The sequence below is a fragment of the Mugil cephalus genome, chromosome 1 (genome assembly GCF_022458985.1).
Source record: "Mugil cephalus isolate CIBA_MC_2020 chromosome 1, CIBA_Mcephalus_1.1, whole genome shotgun sequence".
Taxonomy (NCBI): domain Eukaryota; kingdom Metazoa; phylum Chordata; class Actinopteri; order Mugiliformes; family Mugilidae; genus Mugil; species Mugil cephalus.
In genome coordinates, this window is record NC_061770.1 from 5,776,389 (window position 1) to 5,804,384 (window position 27,996).

At 43.3% G+C, this 27,996-nt stretch overlaps 2 protein-coding genes across 3 annotated transcripts; one reads left to right on the plus strand and one right to left on the minus strand.

The window, feature by feature from the left end:
- The first annotated feature begins 164 nt into the window (after nt 1–164).
- LOC125007020 (vasopressin V2 receptor-like) lies at nt 165–9,107 on the plus strand. 2 transcript variants are annotated; one of them, XM_047583583.1, is made up of 7 exons: nt 165–368; nt 2,880–3,157; nt 3,334–3,579; nt 3,971–4,117; nt 4,217–4,523; nt 4,937–5,146; nt 5,990–9,107. In XM_047583583.1, exons 2-7 carry the CDS (start codon nt 2,885–2,887, stop codon nt 6,172–6,174), a joined length of 1,368 nt encoding a protein of 455 aa, XP_047439539.1. In that variant the 5' UTR covers nt 165–368; nt 2,880–2,884; the 3' UTR covers nt 6,175–9,107. The 2 variants fall into 2 exon arrangements, with proteins under 2 accessions (XP_047439539.1, XP_047439531.1); XM_047583575.1 differs by lacking the exon at nt 165–368 and having other exon boundaries at nt 1,138–3,157.
- Nucleotides 7,204–27,856, minus strand: LOC125007012 (monocarboxylate transporter 1-like). The gene is made up of 5 exons (XM_047583568.1): nt 27,663–27,856; nt 18,761–19,067; nt 11,890–12,033; nt 10,574–11,371; nt 7,204–10,453 (listed from the first exon to the last, which is right to left on the minus strand). The coding sequence occupies exons 2-5, from the start codon at nt 18,975–18,977 to the stop codon at nt 10,164–10,166; spliced, it is 1,449 nt and encodes a 482-aa protein (XP_047439524.1). The 5' UTR covers nt 18,978–19,067; nt 27,663–27,856; the 3' UTR covers nt 7,204–10,163.
- Between the last annotated feature and the right edge of the window lie 140 nt (nt 27,857–27,996).

The window sequence follows — 27,996 nt, forward strand, 5'->3', positions numbered from 1 at the left end:
AATATCTGACACAATCAACGGGAAATCACATTAATTCACCGCCGTTGGCCTGGTCACCGCATCCTTCCCATCCCGCTCGAGTACACCCCCACCCCCAACTCCCTCTCTCCCTCTTTCCCTCTCTTCTTCTCCCGCATTTCATACATCCAAGAGAGCTGGGAGGAGAGGGATGTGTTAAAGAGATGGGTGAAGGGAGGATATGGGGAGACGGCAGCGTGAGTTGGCAGAGGTCACAGTCAGAGTAATAAGCTGATGGAAAACACACGCACACACGGGCTGCAGTCCCAGCATGGATGCGGCTAATGTGTGTAGCAGCGGATCAGGTTGTTCTGGCTCTTACAGATGCTTCACAGGACGCTGAGGGCGAGGTGAGTGAGTCGGCTACGCTTCCACACACTTTTGCTTCTGACTTTCATCTCATTTCTCCTGAAATGTCTGTTTAGTGAGGCTGAAGAGGTCACTAATGAATGCTTACGGGGCTGTTAAGACACGAAAACCATCTACTAGAGTAGATGAATTACTAGTTTGGAAGGGATTAGTAATTGATTTGACTGGTTTTGGCTTTTTGGTTGGTGAAAGGGAAAGTAACCTAAGTACCGAGGAGCAGGAGTCCGACCATCTAATTGGATGAACAGAGCTAAAACATGTCAACAAGCATAGCTGTGCAACTGACCCTTTCTCAGTGGGAAACACTGTGTGTCCTCACAAACATCCTGAAAGATCTTATTCCTGTTTTCAACTATTTTCAAATTAAATTCAAATTAAAAATCAACTGAAATCATCTTGATCATCTTTTGTAATCTTAAAGTCTAAAGAAAATGTTACTGCAGCGGCTGTTAACTGTAGTTGGAGGCAGACTTGAGCTATTCTTCAAGTCAGGACGGACAGATGTAAGGACTGTGCGCATTAGGTTTCCTGCTTCGTGATGATTTTGCCAGCAGCTTTGTTTTATTTCTGCTTTCTGTTGTGCTGGAAGAAGTACTCAGATCCTTAAGTCAAACTACACCACTCAAAAGCTATTATAAGCGATATGTCTATGAAGGGTCTCAGTCATCCAAAAGGGGTTACAAGTCCAATTGCCTTTATTCAGTGCCTTCAATGAAAATATTCATCTTGCAGAAAACTATTTTTTCCCCCACTGCTGCATTATTAATATATTGATATTTCTCATGCATCAGAATGTGTAAACAGCATCTGACTGTTGTATTTGGTTTATTTTAGGATAAATAAACTGCTTTAATTTCCCAGCACGGCGTCGCTAAATAGGTTCAAGTGTTCTTGAGGTGATTAATGGGAGAAAGGAAGAAAAAAAAACAAACAAATCTTCAGTCTCCCATCTCTGCATTGCTGGATAGCTCTTTGGGTATGACATTTTCGTTGAGCTCTTTTGTGGGTTTGAATGGGAAAATCACTTAAAAGTATATTTTCAGGCCAAAACAAACAAAACATCACATCTGACTGAATGAATGAACCAGTTAAGAAACAGTTTATCATATTTTCCACACCGTTTTTGTTCATTGCTGAAATTCTTTAAGTGGGTGAAACATTAATACATGAATTCTTATTCTATTTTACAACTTCTACCAAAATCAAGTGAGAAATATGATAATTGTGTTTGGAAATTAACGAGAGGCAAAGAGGAAAATTTTTTAGTAACAGTAACAGTCAATCAGTGTATATTTCAATTAAATGTAGAGTGGAACTATAAATGGGAAATATTCAAAACTGGACTTAATCTCGTCTCATCTTCCGTACCGTTTAACCCTCACTAGAGTCGTGGGGGTTGCTGGAGCCTATCCCAGCTGTCACTGGGCCCATCACAGGGCCACTGGACTAAACCAAAAATATAATTTAGAGGCCACTTCCTGTTGATTTATTGTGGAGGAGCTTTTCTCATTAGTGAATGCCAATTATCAGCTCTCTTCTCCTGTCTATAGTCCATATTGCCAGCTCGCTGTGCATCGATAATGACCGTTCACGGGCTGCTTGCTCCCCAAAGAAGCGATTGAGAAGGTGTTTATTGTATGCCTGTGAGGCTAGGGTCAAACTCAAAACCATGTCTATTTTAGCTGAAAACACACACACACACACACACACGGGAGTAAAGCTCCCATCAGCACAATAATTGTGAAACAAAGAGAAATGTTAAGATATGTTTACAGCAGCTCCTCGCACACTTTCACACTTGAACACACACACAATCGCACAGGCATGCGGAGAGGGCCCCAGTTTACTCAGAGCAAATTGGAAGGATGTAAAAATGACGACGAGCTTATTCAGAAATCTGCCCGTGTTACAAAGCAAAAGCAAGAGCAGGGAGTTCTGTGATGACTCGAATGGACACATTTCATTTAAGATGCAGCAAACCCAGAGTAAATAGCAGTGGAATTGGGACTGATAGCAAGCAATGTATTGGAAGATTTGAAATTCAGACCTTACGCAATGAGTGAAATCACAAAAAAGTCACATATATGAAAGTCTAAGAACAATCTGGACAACTTGTAGTTATAGTGAAATCTCCCCAAATTGGAGGCCAGCCACTGGACACGGCTTCACTCTGATTGGACTTCACTCAGAGACGCACGGACAAAATGTCTACAGCAATAGACACTGACAGCTGGACAGCTGTGGCTGAAAGTGATCAAAAAAAGTACTTCCTTTGGTGGAAGGAAACCTGACAGCTGCCGTTGGTTGCGCCTTTTCAAGTCTGGCAGATATTATCTCATCATTAATGTATGAAGTTGTCTGGGTGTAAACATGCTGATGTTAGCATTCTGATCGAAGCACTGCTGTCACTAACAAACAAATTTCTTTCAAGATGTCACCTAACCTGAACTTTAGCCTTCAGCGTGAACGGTTTCACGTATCTCTCTTCCCAGCCAACATGTCCGTCCCCATGGCAACAGACATTTACCCATCCATCGACTGGCTGACTGGCGTCTCTGAGACACCCATGGGGACAAATGTCACGGAGTGGGAGCGTGACACCCTGCTGGCGGTGGCCGAGGTGGTGGTGCTAGCGGCCATTTTGATGATGGCGCTGTTCGGCAACGGGCTGGTGCTGGTGGTGCTGCTGAGGCGGCGGAAGCACCACAACCCGCTGCACCAGTTCATGCTCAACCTCTGTCTGGCCGACCTGGTGGTGGCGCTGTTCCAGGTGATGCATCCACATTTGTACCATGTGTGAAGGGTTGAGAAACCGTAGCGACGTTCCCAAACCACCAGTCAATCAAATGTGGGCTCAAATTTGAATCTGAAACATAAAGATTGAGATAACTTTTCAAAACTCTCCACACATATATTCTGACATACCTTCTCCCCTTCATCCCCGAGGTGCTGCCCCAGCTGGTGTGGGACGCCAAAGGCCAATTTCCTGGCCCGGATTTCTTGTGTCGTCTGGTGAAATACCTTCAGGTGCTCGGGATGTTCGCCTCCTCCTACATGATCGTGGCCATGACAGTGGACCGTCACTACGCTATCTGCTGCCCTCTGCTGGCGCACCGCAGCGTAGCCACGCAGCGCTGGAACACCTTCATAGTCCTGGCCTGGGTATTGTCGCTGCTGCTCAGCCTGCCGCAGGTAAGACGTCAGAGGGCATCAATGAGTCTTTGATTAAGTTTAACGCTCAGGCAGCTCAACATTTAAAAGCAGGCAATATGCTAATTCAAACATACAGGCATTGTGTTTCTCCTCAAATAGTCTTGACATTGATTGCTTATATAAATACAATTAATAAGACAGTCTGACCATGGACAAAGAACATCACACTAGTGATGATGTCCAAAGATAAAAAACTAATTTCTAATGAGGTTGGAGACAGATAATCCAACAGACAAGTGCTCTCCAAAAACTCGAGCTAAAGAACATGTCCGCATGTGTCCTGTGTTTGATCCCGTGCAGATTCTGTTACATCTACAGTGATGTTGATCAGTGTTTGAGGTCTTAAATAAATCACCTCCTCGCTCCGCAGGTTTTCATCTTCTCTCGTTCTGAAGTGGCTCCGGGCGTGTATGAATGTTGGGGAAGCTTTGCAGAGACCTGGGGCCTCAAAGCCTACGTAACCTGGATGACCCTGGCCGTCTTCATCTTCCCCGTCCTCATCATCACTGTCTGTCAGGTACGTGGGGGCGGAGCAAAGAAGATTCTTCTCAAACTGAAAATATGAAGTAAATGTAAATGTCATTTCAATGCATCTCTCTCATCCCTCCCCATCAAGGTGCGCATTTTCAAAGAGATTCATAACAATCTGTATCTGAAGTCGGAGCGCCGCCTGTCCCCCACATCTCTCCCTCCATCCGGGCGAGACAGCCAGAGAGGAGCAGCAGCAACAGAAGGAGGAGGAGGAGGCGGGAGGGGGAGGTCCAGTCTCCCCATCTACGTTTCACCCCTCATGTTCAACAACTCTGAGAGTCAGCCCAGTTTTGAGCCTGGATCCACCTACCAGCATCTGCCAATGGGTCCGCTCAGGTCCAGCAGCATCCCATCACACTGTGAAATTCACAGCTACTCTGCAGTTCACCCTGGTGAGACTGACACACAACACACAGAGCACAGACTGTCTCACTCAATGATCATGATGACTGCTTCTGTTCAAACACGTTTATAGCTCCTGTATATGAGGACTTAACATCCATCTGAAACAGAGAATTGCACTAACAACATGACATGATGAGAGAAGGTCCAGAGGACGCACCTTTCCAAATGCTAATATAATGTTTATAAGCTCCAACCTCTTAGTTTTCAGCCAATTACATATGACTGTAAGCCAGGAATGCAAGGAATGAAGCATAAATAACAATCAACAAATGTACAAGTCACATATATAACATGTGATGAGTTATTTTAAAGATATATACATATATATATACACACACACCTATTTTACACTCTAATTACAAGTATGAGAAAAACAAACCGTTATTGGGCTTCCTGTCAGCCGACCTGCAGCCTGACACCACAGCGCCCTCTGCAGGCTGCTCCGCCCACCTACAGAAAGGGACCCCGGGCCGAGGTGGAGAGGGGTTAGCGGCCATGTCGAAGACAGTGAGGATGACTCTGGTGATCGTGCTGGTCTATTCGCTCTGCTGGGCCCCGTTCTTCAGCGTCCAGCTGTGGGCCGCCTGGGACCCCGAACCACCTCTGGAGGGTGAATACACACACAAATGCACGTACACAAATCCTCATCCTTATCCTCATTTAACATTTACTAAAATAAATTTACTATTTATTCTATGACACTAAATGTCTTTTTGTGGTGATGATGTGGATTATTACTTGAATAAAATATTTACTGTCTCTTCTCATGAAATGATTGTGACAATGAGTTTTATTCTCTGTAGATAAAGTGTACACCTTCTTAAAACTTTATCAATGGTTTCATTTATCTTTTTATTTGTACCCTTTTTACTGGCTGCAGGTCCTCCCGTCTCTCTGTAATGATGCTAGTGGATGTAAAATTTCCCACGGGTTAAAACAAGTATCTATCTATCTATCTATCTATCTATCTATCTATCTATCTATCTATCTAAACAAGGCCATTTGCACATCTGCAGACACACAACATTAGTCTCAAGAGATTTGTTTTAAATTCAAATATTTGGACAAGTAAGCACTTCAGCAAAGACTATAGAGGTATCAGTTTTGTAAGTAAACTGTGTCGGTAAATTGAGATAAACTTGTTTACATTCAGATTCACAAAACTTAATTTGTTCCCAAAGGACAATGAAATGCACATAGAGCAGACAACAGCGACATGATGACTGAGTGGAAATGCTCAGTTAAAATAAGTAACATAGAATAAGCCAATATATATAATTGAAAAATACAAAGCTGGTAATAAGTAGTGCAAATTAAATGAGTACATGTTACTGGAAGTGCCCAGTTTAACCCCACCTTCCCCTTGAGTAACAGTTAATCCTTCTTCTGCACTCATCCGTGTTATTTATCTATCTGCCTGCCTGCCTCCTCTTGTGTGTCTGTGTGTGTCCAGGTGCAGCGTTCACCCTGCTCATGTTGCTGGCCAGTCTGAACTCCTGCACCAACCCCTGGATATACTCGGCCTTCTCCAGCAGCGTGTCCCCGGAGCTCCGGCTGCTGCTGCTCTGCCGGGGACGCACTCAGCGCCGGGACTCCCTCCCGAGCGACTCCACCGCCACACACACCTCCAACTACTGAACAATGTACAGCACAACGACTACACTGTGACACTATGTCGTTTGGCACATAAACACGCACACACACACACACGACTGTTCTCGTTAATGGATGAGTCAGTCTGGCTTTAATAACTCACTTGTTATTACCGGGAATTAGCCGAGGTCACTGTTAGCAGGGGGCTCTCAAGTCAACACGCCGCACATTTTTTAAACACAGACTGTATACAGAATAGATTAGCAATCTGTGGATGGATGAGGCGAAGGCAAACTCAATCAGCGACCTATCAGCCAACCAGAAAATAGGATTTCTTGTTGCCAGGTGAAATAGCAGCGCCACAATACGCGCTGTATTTTCTGTCCTCAGAGTCTTAAGTAGAACAGTTCGTTTGGTTTAAGGGAATTTGTCCTTTATAAGGTTATTATACTAATAGTTATCCACTTCATCCGCGCCCGCTCCAAAACAAAACAAACAAACAAAAAACAAAGAAAAACTAAAACGTGAGCCCGCTGTTAGCTTAGCATAGCTGGAAACAGACCGAAACAGACTGTGCACAAAGACCGTAAACCAGTACAGTTTGAGTTTCTCAGTTTGTGACTGATCGTTGGTGGCCGATGAACTGAATATATCTATGTGACCTGAAGGCCAGAAGTACTAGGTTATTAACAGTTAATTTGGTTTCAATCGAGAGATTTAGTGTCGTTAGGTGAATTTTTCTCCCGCGAGGCTCCAGTCTTCCAGGTTAGCTCCCATAGCTAAAGGGTTGTTAGCATTACTATTTACTGTTACTATTTAACAGGCGCATTTCCCACGATGTTCAACTGATCTCCAACTATAAGGGATCGTTTAGATTTTAACTGCTGTAAGGCATTTTTTTTCATAATGTGCCATTATTGTAAATGCACCATTCCTGTAATTTGTACATAAATCCAAACATTGTTCTTTTTGTTTTAAAAACAGTTTATTCATTCTCACTAGTCATACAAACATCACACATACAAACATAAAAACATCCACTGCAACTAACTGAAAAAAAAAAAACTTTTTTTCTCAACATAAAATTATTTGATCTTTTTTTATATATACAAAACACTAGGATGTGCTGGGGCAATAAGTACCATTTTTAAACCCCCTGCACCAGAAAATATTAACCTAATTTTCGATGAAACAGGATTTTTTTTAAATATACGCAGTATTGTGCCACCTTTATTCAAATTCTTGTCTCAAAGGCAAAATAACAGAAGTTTTCAGTCAATTTATGATCAGAATCAGCCTAGTGAATAACAGTATAATACTGTAAATGGTGTAAATGAATGGAATTTAGGGTTTAGAGCAGTGGGATGTGGACACAGAGAAAGCAAGTCTGTCTGCAGATCATCTCTTTCCCCTGAAAGAAGACCAGTGACCTCAAGAGATTTGCTTTAGATTCAAGTATTTGGACAGGTGGACACTTGATGACAGAGAAAGTAGTTTCCCATTGGTACCATGAGTACCTTTAAAAGTAACACACAAGCTGACGTGCATTAAAAATCAAAGAGCGTTTACTCTTTGAGTTACACACTGTGATTAACTGTTTTGAAGACTACAGGGTCCCGACAGGTGAGTGTAAATTATTGTTGAGGACTGTCTATGCGTGATTTTGTTACACTCTGGATCAATAAAATGTCTATTTACCTACTCTGATCACTTCCTGATTGAAAGCAGAGCTGCAGCCCTTCCTGCTGTGAAGTCATTAAGTTGTGGCTGTATGAATGGTTACACATTGCACTCCGTATGCAGCTTTGGATCTTGCTTCTGTGACCGATGCATGACCAACACAAAACAGGACAGTCGGTGTCTTGGACCTTGAAAATGATTTTTTTTCACAGCCATAATCATAACAACAACAGTGCAGACATGCCTGCAGCCAGTCAGAGAACTGGTGAAGTGCTCCTCTAGTTTTATTTGCCTGAGCAACTCTCACTGTCGTCACAGCCAACAACAGTGTGCACTTAACTCAATACTGTATCATAGCACAGGTCAGCACTCTGCCATGGGTCACAGTCAATTCTAACTTCACTTCATTTTAACCGTGAGCTAAAGCAATCATAGTCCTCAAAAAAATCCTCTCACAACTCTCGGGCCCCATAGACACATTTGGTAATGATATAATAATTTCATACAAACAAATTGAAGCAGACAGTGTAAATGTGCACCGTCACCAATTAAATTAAATAGAAAACATGAAATCTGCATCCCTGGTATTTGCCTTGCTGCTTCAACCACTCGCAGGACATTTTCTCTGTGAAGACGGAAATACTAGAGCAAATGACTGAAGTAGTGTTCCCCTACAGAAACATTTCCATCTTCCATTAAATCTGGGGTTTCTTCAGATTATAAAGGATTAAGCGCATCATGTTAATTAACAACAAGAAAAGACCAAAACTATATTTGTGTTAGTCCATCTTTCAATACTTTGTGGCTTCTTCACAACGTGTCCGGCTCTCGTCTCTCAGCGAATTTGTTCTCGAAATTTATTAAACAGCTCACACCTCCACACGTCTTCCGTCCCCTCAGATTTATACCGAAGCAAAAGCTTCCCAGAGATGTATCAGATACTCCTGCTGGCAGTGACCCCAGTCACCGGTCAGCGGGTATCTGTTACAGACTTGAACGAAGTAGCTCTGATATGTCACATTTTGTTCTGATTAGAGATAACCTGCAGGACGTGGCCATACTGCAGCGGTTGCATTTCAGACACATGAAATGATGAAACGCTTACATTAACACGCATTTCATTTCATCACAATCATTCAATAAAACATTAAAAACCATTAAAAAGATTGAGCTAAAATAGATTTTTTGGGGGTTTGTAGAAACTGATATCTGAAAAATTGTTATTCACAATTTAAAAAAAAAACAACAGAGCACATTATGACCCAATACAATTGTGTGCAATTTCTTTTTTTTTTTTTCCTTCAATCAAGCTAGTCAAAGTACACACGCGCATCCAGTAATCACACCGTTATTCCTCCCAAAGCCAGTGTGCGGTGCCATTTAACGCTGCGAGTCGTCTCAACCTGCAGGCTGCACAGCGGATTTATCTTTCTTGTTCCAACGTGCCTCATCTCTATCAACACGACGTCGGATGAACAGCTCTTCTCGGGGGATGCACAAGCGCACCGTTCACAGTGCCTCCAATACTGCAGATAACTCACGTGGTGACTTAGTTTCCGACTGTTGAGCACCGCTGCTCTCAAAATGATTCCTGCGTACGTTTTAAGCTTCCTCCTTTACACTCACAGGTAATTCAGTTTTTGTGTGTTATTTCACATCTCAACTAAAGGTTAAACACGTCACCGATTCCAATATAAGCGTTAGTCTTCCCTGTGTGGTAGTGAACATCTACTTTATTCCCTAAAGTCTTCCTTTTTTGTGTTCTGTCGCAATGAAATACCGGTGTTGCCTCCAAACTATTAACAGTTAAATATACTATAAATTTTCCTACAATATTATGATTGTGGGCTTTTAAATTTCACATCTAGCCCTTGAGGAGTGAAGCAACGCAGGTGTGCGCTGAAGGTGAGGGAAAACGTACAGTATCTTTGAGTAATGTAACAAAAATGTTCGATTCGACTCTTGCGATGCGTTTTAGGTGATTTTTTAAAAAACGTGTAAAGTTTGGAACCTTTTGTGGCAGCTAAAGACCCTGAGACAAAGTCCCTGTAGTCTACTGGATTGTGATCTCACAGTCACGCCGTCTGTTGCGTGTCTGTCGATCTATATGTAAGCGGTGCCTGTGCTCCTGGAACACTTGCCCAAAGGCACGTTAAATACGACATCCAGAGGCTTGAACATAGTGAAACGCTGATATCTGCCTAAAATCAACAGCGGCCGGTCTCAGACTCTAATGATACATGGTTGGTTTGTATGGCTTCCGGGTTGTGTGAAAGGGTATTATCTCTCTAAAAAGACAGTGTGTAGTTATAACTGAAGTGTGTGCGTCCTCCTTCAGCTCGTTTTAGAAATCTTTACACTATGTCCTCGTCCATCTTGGCAACGTCCTCCAGTGTGACAGCAGCTGGCACCTTGTTCTCCTCCACCTGGCCGTCAGATTTTGTCGGTGAAGGAGGTTCTAACATGGCAGCGCGCTCCTCTTTCTGGTCCTCCCTCTCTTTTCTCTCCTCCTCTTTCTTCTCTTTTGCCAGCAGACGGTAGTTGATGCCCATTCCCACGAAGAGGAAGACGCTTGAGATAATGAGGATGATGCCACAGGAGACATAGGTGTAGTCGTAGTGTTTGTAGTAGGTGTAGAATTGGCCTGAAGGTGGACAAGAAAGAGAACAGTCAGATTTCAAGGTTTGTGTTAATATTTGTAATCTTTAAAAAAAAATCTTACAAACAATCCCCCAATCACAATGCTGCAGGCTGGATTTGTTACCTGTTAGCGGGGGCCCTAAAAGCACCGGTCCACACTCCACTATCGTGACCAGACCCACAGCCGAAGAAAACCTCTGAGCTCCCACCAGGTCCATCAGTGTCTCAAACAACACTGAACTCAGCCAGCCGAAAGCGAAACCAAAGAAGATGGCGTACACCACAAATCCTGTGTAGTCCACAGACAGCGGCGCCAGTACGTGGCACACTCCGTTGTAGAGGACGGCAGCGGCGAAGAAGTACTGCACCCTGGGCCGCACCCACTTCGTGTTAGCAAGCAAGCCCATGGAGGGCCGAGCGAACATGTCGACAAAGGCCAGCACTGACAGGAGGAAGGCCGCCTTTTCTTTGCTGATGTCCTTGCTCTTGGCGTAATTAGAGAGGAAGACGAGCGGAGAGAAGAGGCCGAAGAACATGACCACATTGCCCATCAGGTAGAGCAGGAAGCCGCGGTGCTTGAACAGCGTCAGGTCGATGAAGGAGTTGATGGTCTGCAGGCACGTCTTACGTTGCGGCTGGACTGAATTCTCTCCCTCAGAGTCGGGCTTGGCCGGCTGAGGTTTGGGTCCAATGGGACGCATCAGGGAGCCGGCAACGCAGCAGTTGAGCAGAAGTCCTCCCAGGATGAGGAAGCTGCCCCTCCACCCGAACGCATCATACAGCCAGGAGTTGAGAGGAGCCAAAGTGGACAGAAACACGGGGCTGCCCGCCATAGCAATGCCGTTGGCGATGGGCCGCCGCTTGAAGAAGTATTTACCGATCATAGTGAGCGCAGGATTCAAGTTGAATGCCAGCCCCAATCCTGAGGAGAGGAAGGAAAGATTAGGAGGTTACACTAGGAACAGAAGCTTTAAGTATCAGCTCGCTGTTGAGTTCAATGATTTCTGCTCTCATAGCCAAGTTGTTGCTGCTGCTGCTGAACTTCATGAAGGATTTCTCCACTAATGAGCCAGATATTTCTCTCAGGAATGAGTGGAGACCGAACAGAATAATAAAAAAAACTGGACTGAACAGGTAGAGACAAACTCCTTAACAGCTAGATGTGCACATTTGATGGAAATGAATCATTCAGTCTCTTAACTAAAATATACAGGAGATTACAGGATTTATTTTGATGAATTTAGCCCACAGGTGAATTTGTTGCCAACCAGAATGACTCTGAAATCCGCTGACTGGCCAAAAAAAAAAAGTCTGAAATGCTGTAACATGTCTTGAAATTCATGTTGGTCATATTGTCCCGTAAAATGTAGTATTAATGTTGATCTCTAAGTCACATGACTGTAAATCAGAGCCAGAAGCAGAAATAGCAGAGCTACTAACCTCCCACCACTCCAATGAAGAAATACAGCTGCTCCACAGTGTTGCAGAAGGAGGCTGCAACAAGTCCTGACCCCGCTAGACAGCCGCCAGCCATCATGATCGGTCGGCTGCCATATTTGTTCACGAGGATACTGCTGATGGGACCTGGACAGAAAGAACAGAGAGCTGAGTAAAGCTGATGGTGTTGATCCTTGGTTTTAATAATTAATCACTGTAATGAACAATCTTGAAGACTTTTAGTCATCATTTATCAGCCCACAAAGTTTGTCCTAAAGTGACCTCAGAGCAAGTCCCTGCTTTAGGACACTATGAAGAAATTTCAGTTTGAGCAGTAGACATAATAAAACAATGTATCAATCCATAGGCCACATTAAATAAAACTAGAATGCATAGAGGTGTTTTTAGGACTTGAGGGCTTTCATCTGATTTTAGTCATACAAGATAAATAAAATAAATTTCTGTGCGTGTTTGGAAAACAAGATATTTTATGATGTCACCTCACACACAGATTGCAAGATGCACTCCACCAAAAGATTAGACAAAAACTGATCAAAAAGTGCAGCTTAATAGAAGAAAAATAAGATTCATTAGCTGCAGCAGCATATGTGTAGGTATATATGCTGACTGTGAGGTTGATAAACAACAAATAAATGGTTTATTTGTATCAAATGAAATTACCATTTTTAATGAAACAGAATACAATTTAATACCAAAAAAATGATACAGATGATTTTATCATAATGCAGGAGTTATATTCCATAATAAGTAAACATATCCAAAGTCAGTTAATAGCCTTAAAATACATTTAAATAAATAAATAAAAAGTAAATTAAACCGTCCAACACTGAGTGTTACAGAGCCTGATATGACACTAGCATATAATTTCAACTATTCACCAACAGGTGGTGCTATGATGGCAGCAAAACAAAAATAAAAAGAAGAACAATGATTGTGTAATGGCCCAGTTATATGGAGAAACAAGGGAGGGAAGGAAGAGAGGTTCCAATGAAAAGGGGAGGAGTGAGTCATGCAGTGCAAAGTACTGTTTTATGATAAAGTTATGCACATTAAAAGAGAAGAGAAGAGAAGAGAAGAGAAGAGAAGAGAAGAGAAGAGAAGAGAAGAGAAGAGAAGAGAAGAGAAGAGAAGAGAAGAGAGCCAGGCTCGCTATGAATGGGTCCTCACAGGCTGCCACTGAATACAAAGTAAAGGGCTGCACAATCTATACAGCATCTCTGTGCACAGCCATTGTCCATGAAAGGACAGAGAGTCAGATGATCATTCTTCTTCTACTGCTAAATTAGGCACTGAGCTGAGGCAAGCATTTAATACGTGATAAAATCAAATGTTTCTCTCTGAAACAAGCTGGAAATAATATGAAGGAGATCCAAAACACAACATTTTCAAACCCTGTAAGGCCTGAAAGCTCATGCACAACAGCCCCGCTCCATTTGGGTTCCCCAGATACTCCAAGAATTTGATGGTAGGGACTAAAGTGGTAAACACTTTGAGGACTCAATAGATGAAAATCTCGTGACATCTGTTACTTTCCTCGCTTGTTAATGGCTAATGAACACACTTCGACCCCATTAAACACGGATGAAGAAATCGGAATTGTAAAGCGATCAAATGAAACCATTCTTTTAAACGGCTTCTTCTCTTAGTCAACAATCAATGACTAGAATCCACTTCCTCTGACTCAGCCTGGGGCCTTCACACAGCCACGGTGGCTTTGCCCTTGAAACTTGGCAGAGGACCTGAAAGGCCAGTGGGCTGCCTGGATGCACGAGCATTCACTCACGCACTCGTTAAATACCTCTCCACCACTGACTCCTTGTTTCGGTGTTGTGTCCGTCACAGAGGATCTGACCGCCTGGCACAAAGCCTGGTCTGGCAGGTCGCCACGTTCGGCTGGTGAGTTTACACACACACCATACACTATACGCACCAGCTAGTTTTCGTCGAAGCTCGTTGGAGCTTCTCGATAAACAGCAGCAGACCTTCATGAGGACAGGAATGAATCTGCATCCCCTCAACACTCACGCACACAGAAACAAATCACTACTGACAGTCTGTGATGCTGTTTGGCAAAACACAAATGGGGCAGCGAGGAGTGTTCTCAGAGATCTTATATAAACGACTTGATCGCCCCACCCCTCCCTCCCTCGTTTGCTCCCTTTCTCTCTCTGAAAGAAAACCTGCCCTCGGTGTCACACTGACGCAGCATCCGCGAGGCGAGCCTGAATCGACCTCTGCCGGACTATTCTTTCACCTCGCAGAACCACATCTAGATCTCATTTGAACAGAATTATTTTCATTCAGCCTTTTGTCTCGGAGCAAATGTTCATAGTTAGGGGCCATCTGAAGTGTAGCAGCTGGTGATGACTCAGTCCCACCAGAAAGAAAAAAAGATGGGAGGGATGGAGGAAACAGCTGACTGGATTGGCCCCAGCGCTTACTGAGAACGGATCACGTATCTGGACCGGACACTCGACTCACAGACCAGCGTCCCTCCATCTGGACTGAACCTTTAAAGGAACATTTGAAGACCGACACCACTCTCTGCTGCTGCTCTACCGCTCCCATCATCTAATTTATCGTCTGATGCAACTCAGATGTCAGACCACTTCCTCTCTACTTTAGTCTAGATGCTTCACAATAAAAACACTGCAGCCGATGAACTCTATCTGCTTTGTCCACCACCAAGAATAGTGAATGCACCTAAGCCCCTCATGACGCAATCATTTCCACATCAAGTGGTTATTGCATTACAGCAACTCGGACGCATAAATCCACTCCCTCACACACACCACACACACATTAATGTCTTTCTTCAGACAAGACCTCTTTTTCCTCCCACAGACTCAAGAACACAGAAAACCCACAGATCACAAGAAAAATGTGAAAGAGAAGTCCAGTGTCATTCCTCCCACTCAGGGAGGCTTTGACCAACATCTCACACACACACAGAAGCCCCTTTCCCAACATACAATCCTGAAATTACAGGAACTACTAAGTTGAGGAACATGTCTTTCGTTTAATTGCATCACACCTCTACAGCCGTGAGGATCAGATGAATCGGGGCCGAGCGGCAGACGGGTTTTCCTTTACCCAGACGCCTTAAATGAGTTGTGTTACATTTTACATGAGAAACTCAATCTACTGGTGGAAGCACGCGTCTGTTGCCGTACATTTCTACATAGTTTCTCTGTGAAATGATGCATCCCAGAATTCACCGGGGAGGAAGGAACCAAAACTGGAAGCAGGTTCCTTCATGGAAAAGAGAAAAACACAGACACACAGGAACACGGGACAGATGAGTTTAGGGAGTTTGCAGAGTTGTCAATCGAGTGTCAATTTATTACCAAATCAAGGTTATTTGGAAGATATGTTCTTTTTTTCAGACTTTCTAGTTTGTTATTCATCTTGTTTCAGTTCTGCTCCTTAATCCTATAGTTTAATACTTTATGTGTATCTGTTGAACCATTTTGTAAAGTCAGAAATGCGGGTTACTAACAACTCATAATACTGCCACTCAGTGTGTTTACATGGCTACATGTAATACTTACTGGCTCTGACGGTTTCCATAAACAATAAGATACTGGGGGCTGTTTATAAGAACAACTCTCCACTATGGAAAGTGAACTCGTGTTTATGATGTAAACTGGTGCATGTTGTCTATTAAAATATTTTCTCAGCGTAATACAGAGGACTTTAAAAAGGCAGTAGAATCCGTGTTTGTTGGATGTGACAAAAAATAACAAAGTGGGATTTGACTTGACTATGACTGTGCAGAAAGAGCAGATACAGTACGAGGATGTGACCTATCATGACACATGATCATATATGGGATCTTATTCTGATTAATAGAAAAAACACTGATTGGACAAATACTTTTCCTCACTTTAACAACATAATTTATTTAGCGGCAGCTTTTCTAAACTGCAGTTTATGGCGTTTCTTGGATACTGACTCACCCATTCAAGAGAAAAGAGAAAAAAAGCTCACAGCTATGACTAAAGATGGTTTGGATGTGTCTACAGACAGAATACTGCAGCCACCCTCGCGCAATATGTGCTCAGAGGAAAGAGAGCGGAGACACCGGCAGCAAAGTTGGCAATATTTTGTGTAATACTTTCCAGGTTATAACCTCTTAAAGCTCACCTCACTGCGCACAACCCCAGAAAGACTCGAGTCAGTGTCAGTTCTCAGAAGATTCCCAGCAAGCTGCACTGCAGCACCACACACTGAAGGCTCGATCAGGGGCAGGTTCCCTCGCGGTTAATGTATGTCAGGGTTTCACTTTTGTCTTTGCTACTACAGCCAAGTGACACCTCCACACATTAAATGACTGAGGCATAGCTATTCTGACTACAGCCTAAGGCTGTGAGAAATCTTAAAAGCTAGGGGGGGAAATCCTGGTTGATAATTCAACTGAGAGTCAGAATCTCTCTCTCAGCCTACGTGCAGGGCATCCTGTACATTTTGAACTGTCTCGCACCATTAGTCAGCCGTCACAGACGTCCTCCTTCCTCAGCCTATGACTAAAAAGTGTGTAGGGTTTTTTTTTTTTTCCACTTTGTGGAAGCTGGTGTGTGTACGTGCTTTGACTCATGTGGTAACTGGGTGGTGAGTAAAAAAAGGTCCTGCACAGTCCTTCTCTCAGTCAAAGCGAGAGCGGTCGTCTCATTAACTGGTGAAATGAGAACATTTCAAAAATGAAGCGAAGAGAATAAATACTTCAACATCTGTCCTGTTATGCAATTCGATCCTTCTTTTAGTCCTTCAGCAGATCTCTCTTCTAAAAGCTTAAACCATCCGCAAGCTGGCACACAGCTCTGAGGAGTTTCAAAGAGTAAGTGGAGGAATCGGACTATTTGTAGAAATGGAAATTTGGGCTGGGGAAGCTGAGAGACACAGATTCACACTGAGATACAAGACAATCACGTCCTTGTGAAGGTTGTGTGGTTAAATACACAGGGGAGAAAGTTGTGAATGAGGAAGGAACTTGCTTCAGACAGAGAAAGATCCCGGACCTGAGAAAACCAAGTTAACCTGAAACTGGGTAAACCATGACTCAGCCAACTGTTTTCAAAGGGTCGAACTGACAGTTATCTAGTGTAAGCAGAGAAGAGAAAACTGAAAAAGGGATTCTTCATACTGATAAATAAGTGACATGTCAACCCTCAAATCATGGCCTGTGTAGCTATGTGAGATACATGGAAATTCCAGTGAATATCCAGCTTGAACATTAACTCGCAACTGAACGAAACAAACCTCACAGTCAAGGAGGCGTTAGAGTAAATGAAAACGTTTTTGTCAATGAAGAGGTGGCTACATGTGTGTGGAAGTGGAAGTGAAGTTGACCGCAAAGGTTAAGGTTTTCTCTTGTTATCTTTTCATAGCTATTACCAGCATCCAGTTAAACTTTTACAGCAGAAATAAATGTTTACACCCTGGTACAAAAACAAGGTTAGTCTCAGCAGCTAATTTCTCCATCCATGACAATGAGTGCCTGGGCATCTGAAGTAGCAGCGTAGCAGCGGCTATTTGAAACTGATCTCTTAGATGCATACCATGTTTGTGGTCTTATCCATTATGTATATATACACACACACACACACATACACACACACACACACACACACATACTGCATCTACATTATATATCACATTTCACTGTCAATGACATCTGAGGTTAAAGTCTTTCCATTCTTTGTGCGTCCATGCACCAAACACTTTTTCAAAGACCTGGCTGTAACCTTTCAAACTGCTCTTTCAAAACGCACTTTTATTCATGAGATGATGGAAAATGTTTCCTTAAGAAATGGGGAAACACTCACACAGAGTTACAGTTTTGCAACAACAAATCTTTGAGAAATGTTGGAATGCGCAGTCCACGATGTGTGTTTCTCTCACTTGTTTGTATGATGTATGCCTTCCGCTAAATCGCACTGCCTGCTCCAGCAGCTTTAGCTGGATTATAGTAGAACAAATATGTGCTTGTTTGCTTGCTTACAAACACTCCTAAGTATTCTCAAGTTGTCTCCTGGTCACTCCTCTGCACTAAGTTTTATTCAAGCTGTTGCTAAATGAGAGAGTGCAAAGCAGACAGAGAGAGACAGAGGGGACCAGTGTGTGTTTGTGTCGCTCGAGTGAATCGTGAAAGTTAAAAGAGGTAGAGTCTATAAAAGGAGAGTCACATCCAATCCTTGACAAACAAAACAGATTGACACAGCACACAGTCGTAATTACCAACACACTCTCCTCCACCGACAAACACTTGCCCTGTTCTCACTCAAGACAATGGGAACACGCCGACATCATCATGGAGCCACAACTGAACAGTGTTACACATCAAGCAAGACTGAACTGGGACTTTAGGAAAATTATGGCGTTTCAATTATTATTTATTAAACAACCAAATGACTGATTAATCAATGATAAAAATGACCATTAAGTGCAGTTCTAAACCTGTTACAAGCGTCTTTATAATGGATGATGTAATGGACGCACTTTGAGTTTGTGTCTTGGCCGACATGTTAATATCTTGTGATTATTAACTAAAGTCACAATAAACAAATAATTAATAATATAAATAACTTGTCTATTATGTGTATTATACTTCACTGTGACTGCGAAGGCAACATAGTTATTTTTTTTTTATGTACTCACTGTAAATAAACTGGGACGATAAGAGTGCCGGATAGCAAAACACACAACATCTCTGTTTGTATAATAGCTGAGAACAAATGACTACGGGAACTACGGGGGCTACACCCTCCAGCACAAATACAAGGATATGATTAAACAAAGTGTGACACAACAGATAATACAAACACGTATCCTGGATTGTCTAGACGTGACTAACCTCCTGCGTACATGACGGCCAGCATGATGGAGGAGATCCAGGAAACCTGACTGGGCGTGGCGTCGAAGATGACCTCTATTTCTTTGAAGAACACAGTGATGGACTTGGGGAAGGCGTAGGAGAAGCCGATGGAGATGAAGGCCCCCACCACCACCGCCCAGCCCCAGCCGCCCTCGGGAGGGGTGTACCCCACAGGCCCACCTAACGCTGGAGGCATGTCTGCTCAGGAAGACGGTAGAGAAGAGGATTCAGTTGACAAGAGGAAGCTGCTCCACAGGAACCGGTGTTAGGACTGAGAACTCAGCACCTGCGGAGGAAACAGAGCGGAGGACTTGTAAAAAATCACCACGGATGGAGAAAGAAGGTGAAAGATATCATCATACTATATATAAATAAACATGCATTCTGGCTAATTTCCTATCAGCTGCAAAATGAAATACGTAGGGAAAATATGTGTGAGAAAGGGAGGATGAGATGGAGAAAAAGAAAACTGTGAAAAATGTTTTTGCCGACTGCTGTTATATGAAGTGAGAACATCTGTTCTGGGCTGGATGCCCACAGACATTCACTAGATACCTTAAACACTCAAACGTCACGCACTGATAACAGAGTAAATGTCATGTGAATAGCCAATTAAATCCAAGCAGAAATTCAGCTTCTGGTCATGTTTCTTTTACCACCAAACCAACTCCTGTGATTTTTTTAGAGGCCGAGCTGCTTGGAAAGCTGCCCGACTACTGTTAGTGAGAAAAATATGCAGCTGGTGGGAGAAAATGCTGAGCACTGTCAAGACAGATACTAAAAACAGTGGTCAAGGTCCCAACAGTTATGATACGGCAGTGTCATTGTCTTTTCACAGCAAAAATTTGACTAGAAAGGCACATATTAGACATTAACAATGTCTGTGGTCAACTGTCTCAGTGAGCCAGTACGCAGCAATGACTGAGGCCGGAAGCAGAAGCCAGCATGGTTAAATTTTCATGTAATTGTATCCACTCAGGGCTGGGTTCATTATTCTTTGGGGTCTATAACACACTGCTGGTGATGTGTCCGTTTACCAAACCAGTGCACAAAAAGAGAAGTGATGAAAGTTTTTAAAAACGACAACATACAAAGGGAACACAGAAGGCTTTTCTTATTTTCCATCTCTAACTCATCTGAACATTTAAAGAAACAAATAAGACACAACGTTATGATCATCTAGAATGAATCAACTTGAGATCGACTGATTCAGCGCTCTACAGTGTTTTGTAGCGGCTAATAGTAGCTCTCAATGTTTCTCTTATGGAACAACTAATCCAGACTACTGCCACCTACTGGTATGAAGAGTTATCCATTGACAATGCCGTCGGCCGTGGGCTGCAGCCTTTGTGGTGTCTTCAAGTGCAAATTATGAGTCCAGACACAGGTGTCATGAGGCTACGCCACAGTCGGCCTTTACTGGAACACTCTGATCTGTGTGCAGGCTTTGAAGCCTCAGTAGTTTGTGTACGTGCTGTGCTTTTATTGTGGTGCAAATTACAAAAAAACATAATTAAAAATAACCACAGGCAGGGTGCGTTAACCCTGCAGGCTTTGGCTGTACTTGCAGAGCGAGTAACTCACTTTCACAATTGGCTCCCAACAGAAGTGGCCTTAAGAGTCAGATCTCTCATTGTAATGATGGAAGAATTCACACTTATCTAATAATAATTTCCACTTGGAAAAAGTGCCACCCGTGACAAACCAAACTGATAACAAAGTGAGCAAACTGTATGTAAATGTACATCTTATATTGACTCCAACATTAAGTGTCGTATATTTATAGCTAGAAATCCCACGACGCATCTATTTAAATAGATTCCCATTCCAATTTGGGCCAAACACTCTGACATCAACTCTACTGTTTGGGTCATTTTCCAAAAATGGACTGCAGAATACACATTTACAAAGCGCAAAGGGAAGTGACACTATACTGACACTATTTAAAGCTGGGAAATAGCGAAGAGTCTTCTCAAATTACGGTAAGCAACTAGAGGAGGAAGAACAAAAAATAACTGGAAGACAAACAGAATACCAGCCCTGTGACATTGAGACAGCACTCAGATTACTACAGCCTTGTAGTAACTAATGAACAGCCATCATTCCAGCTCCCCTACATGGCATTTAGTCTGGGTCATGCTGTAAACAACCACGCTCCACCAATCATTACACTGTCAGCCTGTTACAGTAACTGGTTAACTCAGGCCTAACGGGTTCAAGCTACTGCTGCTGCTGCTTCACACATGCACTGAAACTACAGGATATAGTTCACCTCGGTCTGTGTCACATTTCATTTCCTGTCTGGTCACGACAGAGAGCACCTTCAACCACTGAAGCACGTCGACGTGTGTCAGTTAGGACGTGAAACACATGCTACGTATTCACGGCTTTTGGTTATCTTCATCACTTGGTGCAGTGACACAAATAAAGCAGCGAGTATTAAAAAGTCAAGCGATCTTTATCTAATTCCTTCCTTCCTTTGTTTCTGGGGAGTCTCACTTCATGTCAGTGAATAGTGAAAATCTATTTGAAACCCAGTAACTAACGTTCCAGGGTTTATTAGATAAACTGTAAAATACACATATTGGATGTACATTTGCCTTTGCCTGTAGTTAGCTAGCGTGTCTGTAAGGATCCTGTCAAAAAGCTTTCACTTTGTAATCAAGTGACTTCTTCCTCATGTGAGTTACATGAACTAACAACCTCTAATGGTATACTGTTAGTCACACTAATTAACCCGCATGGTGGTTTGTATAAGTCTGTGAGTGCTGTGTAATAACAGTTCAAGTTCCCACATGACTGCGTGGCCTGCGTTTCAACGCTGCAGACGTTCAGGAGGAGGCTACTAAGCACATGCAAGCAGTTTCTTTGCAACGAGCACGTGTCACGACGCCTGAAAACCAAGACGTCATGTTCAATCCATCCAAGTGCATTTGCTAAAATTAATTTGACCTTACTGACATGGCAAAACAATGATGTAAATCACCAACACAGGACTTAGTATTTCTATCTGATAGGTATAATATATATGATATAACACGGTTTTTACTCACAATTTATAGATGATCAACCAGAATTGTTTTTCTTCTTTTGAATTTGGATTATTGATTTTGTGTAATCAGTCGTCCATGTCACGGACATTTAACTACAGTCAACATAGAGATACAAATGTGCGCAACACTTAGGATCAACAAACGGTTAAAGAGAGGAGATGTCAGAAACCACCCAGTCGAGTCGACACCCACAACCGTGTTCGAGCCTGCACATAGTTCCACTTCCTCATTACGCATCTGACACTCAGATCCCACATGTTCGCATTGCCAGCCAAACAGCTCACACTTTGATTCGAACCCAGATAGCCATAAAATAAATTTGAGCTGGCCAGTCTTGAGTTGTTCAGTAACAGGGTTAGTATGCGTCGGTGTGTCTGAAAACATTTCTCCACGGTCAAGCCTTCCAACAGTCACTCAGCACCGAGCCCAGTCCAGAAGCTCAGGTTCAGACACTATGGTCCCGGCCTTTATGGTGACCTTTATTGTGAGCGAAACACGTGTAGCGTCAGGTCATTCAGGGGCTAATGAGTACGCCTGGCAAAGGCAGGTTGGTCTTCTCATGTTGCTCACCAACACACACACGCGTCGATGCTGTCACATGCTTGTGCAAACACGGATGTAGCCGACTCACGCTCAAGTTCAGCCGGAGTTGATCTGTGACCTGCTGCATCAAAGCAACATTTTGTTTTTAAAACTGAACGTGTCACCGATCAAAAATAAGTAGACTAAGCACATCTCTTGACAACAACAAGTCCAAAAGAAGTATCCCATAGCACACGAGTGGTAACTGAAGCAGCAGCATGCTAAGCATTGGGTACCGAGCTCACTCGCAGCATGGCCCTCCGGTACAGAGGAGGAATGTGATGACTGCAGCTGGTCGTCCTTTAGCTCAGACAGGACCCACTCATGCCTAACTTATACTACTGCGCAGGTCTCCGCAAGGACCTCCAGCGCAGACCCTCCACCGGTGCGAGACATTTATACTCGTGTGCTCACCAGTCTGTCTCGCTCTGGTAAAACTCCACCCAAACACTAGAGGGCGCTGTGCCCTTTTTGCCAGTTGGGTTCATTTGGCTTCCTGCTTCACTTCCAACAACGATGACTTAAACTTTAGATGTACTGAGGGTATGGGAAGCTTGGGCATCTCAGAGCAAAAATATTTTTGATGTTATACAGTATTTGATATCTGATTGAGCATTAAGTATTTTAAATAACACAGCCCTGGTGTTACACTGTGAGTTATCACCTGAAAGATGGTGAAGTAAGGACCTTAAGGTTTTGGGAGATGTTGGATGCACGAAAATAACATTTTTGTGACATTTCTTATGCTTAGAAAAATATATATTTATCTATAATGCAAATAATCTTTACCTACAACTGGAGTCAGACAGAAATTAGAAATGCAACACACAAAATACCAAACATTTCTGCTTGGTCAACTGAAATGTCAAACTACTCTGCACAGCTTCAGTATAGTTGCATTATTCAAATTGTTGGCTGGTATTACAGTAAAATACTAAAATACAGGACGCAGGAAACACCACAGTTGAGAAGTTTCTTTGCCCTTTTAGGATCAGATCTCAGAGACGATAGCAGCCATCATGTTGATCACGTCTGTCATCTCTGTACGGTGCAGATAAAGCTCATAAAATAGTTCTCAAACAGAGATATGAGGTCAAAGCTCTGACTATGGAAGGATCAGAATGAGTTCCTGATTTACTTATAACAGACCATTTACTATATGACAGACTAATAAAACTATTCTAGGAAATAAAAAAATAAAAAAAGTGGAATTATTCTCGAGTTACAGTTTAACTAATAGATCATCATATACTGAACGAGGAACCAACCTAAACTCAGAAGTGAATGTAATTCCTTAGAACATGGCTGTAAATGACCAAGAAGGGTCTGTGGTGAGAGAAAGGTCATCACAGACCCAAACTGGCACGGGTCCATCAGCCCTATAAATTACCCAAGGGAAAAGAATCAGGAGGGGAGGGAGGGCACTGCCACATCTAAAGTGTCGTTCTGGTTTGCATCCAGTTTGAAACCAGTTTAAACAGCATTCAAAGGGCATGACACAGCCTTGTCAACCTCTCTAGGAAATGGATCCTTCATTCACAGATTAAGATTTTATGTTAAAGCATGTTAGAATTGCACAATGACTGAATAAAAGCCTTTAAGGCAGATGGTAAACGTCATGATTATTAATACTTGGTGGCGAGTTTTCCACTTAGGGAATAATAAACAGGTAAACGTTACTCTTCCCCACTTGAAATGGACGTTTCCCCCGAGGTCCCGCTTTTCTGAGTCGAGACCTACTTAGGTGTCTGTGTCTCTGTTTGTGTGCCTAGGTGCCAGAAAAGCAGGACAACTCCTGGAGGACTTATCAATGAGGCCATTCATTCTAGAGCAACAAACGCTCCCTTCAGCAAAGTGTGTGGACAGGCTGGAGTTACCTGGAATCCAACGGACAAGTTTATGGTAGTAGAGTTTATGGAAAGTTTATGGAAAACGGAAAGCTGCAAATTTTACAATGAATAGAAAGCTGTCCGTTTACACGTTTTTTAAGATTGGTGACTGAGCCGGACACTCAGTTCAAAGAGGAAGACTGTCAGAGATATGAATAACAGGACACTATCGGGGAAGGAAGGAGAGGGGTGACCAGCAGGGGTACTCCAACAATGCATTGTACAGCATCACTATGACTCTGCAACTTTAAAATGGCAACCCGTTTTGCAAACACATCTTCTGTACAATTTCATAGCCAAATACAGGAAGTCCAGCTACGAACATAAAGCTGTATTCGTGACAGCTCTGTGGCTTTGTAATATAAGCCAGCGTATTATAAACGACCACTTAAACCTAACAGGCACGGACTAATGTAAACCTGGCCCCACTAATCCGCCTCTCACAAATTTGTGACACGTAAACATTCAGCTATACCCTCTATATCCTTGCTGGTTCAAACCTGTTCACGTACACACTCACTGACGCACGTGAAGACACAGCTCAACTGCACAGACTAAACATGTATGAAAATATGGATACGTTTACATGGACAATATTTCTTCAGCTTCATTAAAATCCTTGATAATAGATTCCTGAACTAAATACAATGATCACATAAGACACATGTCTTACATAAATCACTGTGTAACGTTTTGTACATGAATGACTGAACCAAGCAGATCCTCTAACAACTTCAGGCTGTACACTCTCCCCACATCTGGTTTGAATCATTTCCCTCTTTCCCACCTTTCACACACAGTAAAGAAAAAAAGAAAAAAGTAACGCAAACACCGCTGGTCGGTTTCTACACATTCCTTATCAATTTCTGCGAACCTCAGGCTCATAGAACTTTCCTGATTCCTAAAACCACTCAGGTGGCATATTGACTAACACAGCTCTGATGTTAAACTAGAGTCCAGGGGATCTAGATACGAAGTCATAAAGTTCCTTCTCTGCTCATGAATCCAGGCTTGCGACGAGATAGCAGTGTTGAAGGTGCAATTATGTCTGGCAGGATTCAATATTATCAATGTCAGACCTTCAAACACAAGTCAGAACAATAAAGATTAGATGTGAGAAAAAGACTGGAGTACATCTTTTTTTTTTTCTCTTACCAGCAAGCTTGTGTGCCCGAATGTGTCCTATAGGTGAACTACCAGCGTGAGCAATCTGATGAGCCAATCCCGGACAACACAAAAGTAAGTTTTGAAGTGTCCCAATAAACGCGGTGAAGCAAGACAATTAAAGGATTCGCGTGAGTCATTCTGGGAGCTGCCTGAGCAGGAAGGTAAAGTCCAACTGATATCCTTAGCTCAGCTTAAACTTTTTCTCTAAATTTTGCTGATTTTGACAAAAAAATTAAAACATGAGGAACATGGGAAAAGCTAAAGATTTGACTTGTTGAATACTAAATGTATAAAGAAGCAAACTGCTCATTGTGGTATTGAGACCAGTCTTCAACGCCACAAAAGATATTCTAAAAACATTACAATAACTAAAACTAATGACCACAACATAAACCTCAAGGCTTTTTACGGTCTGTGCAAGAGTCCCAAGTTTCTATGTTAAGTGAAGGGTGGGAAATGCCAAGCTGTGTGAGTCGGATGTTTGCAGATGTTGAGCTGTCAGTAAGCGCCTGGTCACAGTTTCTGTCCTGCGCCAGTGGCACTAGACAGGCCACAGTCTGCGGCTTTTTCGGCTCATTCGGCTGAATCAGCAGCAGAGTGCGTCAGCGGGAGACCGTCTCTGATTGGCTGTTTTAACGGTTTAGCAAACCAGAGAGGAGAAACAGAAGGGACCAAAGTAAATAAAACAAAAGAGCACACAGAAAGCTCTCCTCGTTTTTCATCTTCACCTAACCTGCACATTAAAATACATAAACTGACATGAGACGCTACAATTAATAAACTGTACCAACTGGTTTTGCGGTTTTTTTTTTTTTAATACTTCCGTCTAGCTAATCTTGGCTTTCCTCTGGTCCCTCCGCTTTAATGACGAATACATATTACTGCCACCTGCTGGTATGCAGAGATATTTTTTATGCTCCTAGTTCTCTGATGTTTGCTCACATGTGTAAATGCCTTAACACTGAGGGGTGGGAACGCCAGTGTCTGACCCCGAACTCACAACTCCAGCACACAAAAATACTTAGGTCTGAAAATGAAAACTGTTAACATATCAGATACGGTGTCACCCAGGGAGATTCATTCCACAGTTGAACGTAATGATGTCAAAGGACAACAACTCAGGAACTGGTTAGTTCAGTGGAGCATAGTGAAACCAGTCCATACTCGTTATTCCAAATGTTACGTGCAATTACAAATAGAAAATGACGTAGCAATCTCTGACTTTCCGCCCCCAATCAGAGAATAGCTCCCCCCCACCCCCCCACACCGAGTTTCACACCTATTTATAGGCAACAAGCATCCACGCGGTTTGGGGACAATGAGGACTACATGGCAGCACAGTGCGTGTGGCTGTCATGCGATCTTTCCATTGAGCCCTGACCCTCACAGAGCCGGCATGTGAAGCTCATTGAGCTCTGTGCAGAGCAGATAACACATTATGCTGCGGTCAAATGCCCTGCTGCCGCAAAGTGGGAAATCTCAGCTGAGGCTCACAAACTGTGTGTTTAAAAGGAAGGGGTCTGGCTCCGTGCCAACCCAGAGTTAAGGATGGACTACTGGACAGGGGCGGTCAGGGAGTCTGGGCCAGAGCATCTGGAGGAGTGATGTTTAAAAAAAAAATGAAAACTGCAAAGACATAGTAAACTGCTAGTAATAAACGCACTACAAAGAGACTTAATGTGAGGTAAAAGACCCCACACAAACTGAGCAAAAACAGACCACAGAGCTGAGTTATTTTTATGTGTCTAAGGGGTTTGGTTGGAGGAGCCACTTCTAGGTCTGTTTCCTTTGCTTCCACTAAGAGAACAATCTCATCATTTTCCAGGTCTGGATCAATCAGTCAGTCTGAAGTCGCGCAGGTCAGACGCGGACTCTCTCCCCGACTTCACACGTGGAGGTCGAACTACGCCACGCAGCATCACACCGAATGAAATCTCGCTGGTGGAAAAGCCGCCCCGCTTAAATCACGGATATATGACCAAAAGAGGAAGCAGACTAAAGTGGCTGCCATACGAGGCCGGCGGAGAGAAGCGGAGGGTCCGTAGGCTAATTTAACGTCAGCGGGTCCGGCGGCGCACGTTGGGATGCGGTCAGAGGAAGCAGCGGTTTTGCTCAGCGGCAGCCTCTTTGTGTCGACACCCCCACGCTGGGGCACTTGGTCCACGCTCACTCACTCACACGTTCACTCACCGTGGCTCTTTGGCTGTGTCGGCTCGGTCCGGTGGGGCTCGGTTTCAAGAGTCACGTCTCAGTGTTTCTGTTAACGACAGCGGCGGCTCGGGGACTCTGCTCGTGTGATCTCAGGTACATCGGGCGACTTGAGGATGGCGGTGATAGCAACGATGGCGCGCATGCGTACCAGGAACCACATGCGTATAGTGGGCGGGGAAGTGCAGCAGCGCGTGCCTCATGGCCACCCCTCGCCCCTCCCCCTCCTCCTCCTCCTCCCAGGGGTGTCAAACTCATTTTGGTTCGGGGGCACATACAGCGACCAGTAAGATAACAGCATAAAAACCTTAAAATA

Excerpts from the sequence above, each read along its gene's own strand:
- LOC125007012 (XM_047583568.1), bottom strand. The coding sequence starts at position 18,977 with ATGCCTCCAGCGTTAGGTGGGCCTGTGGGGTACACCCCTCCCGAGGGC. Across the intron at positions 12,034-18,760 it reads GGCCGTCATGTACGCAGGAG|GTCCCATCAGCAGTATCCTC; the intron begins GTTAGTCACGTC and ends CTTTCTGTCCAG. Across the intron at positions 11,372-11,889 it reads CTTCATTGGAGTGGTGGGAG|GATTGGGGCTGGCATTCAAC; the intron begins GTTAGTAGCTCT and ends TCCTCTCCTCAG.
- LOC125007020 (XM_047583575.1), top strand. The coding sequence starts at position 2,819 with ATGTCACCTAACCTGAACTTTAGCCTTCAGCGTGAACGGTTTCACGTA. Across the intron at positions 3,580-3,970 it reads TGCTGCTCAGCCTGCCGCAG|GTTTTCATCTTCTCTCGTTC; the intron begins GTAAGACGTCAG and ends CTCGCTCCGCAG. Across the intron at positions 4,118-4,216 it reads TCATCATCACTGTCTGTCAG|GTGCGCATTTTCAAAGAGAT; the intron begins GTACGTGGGGGC and ends CTCCCCATCAAG.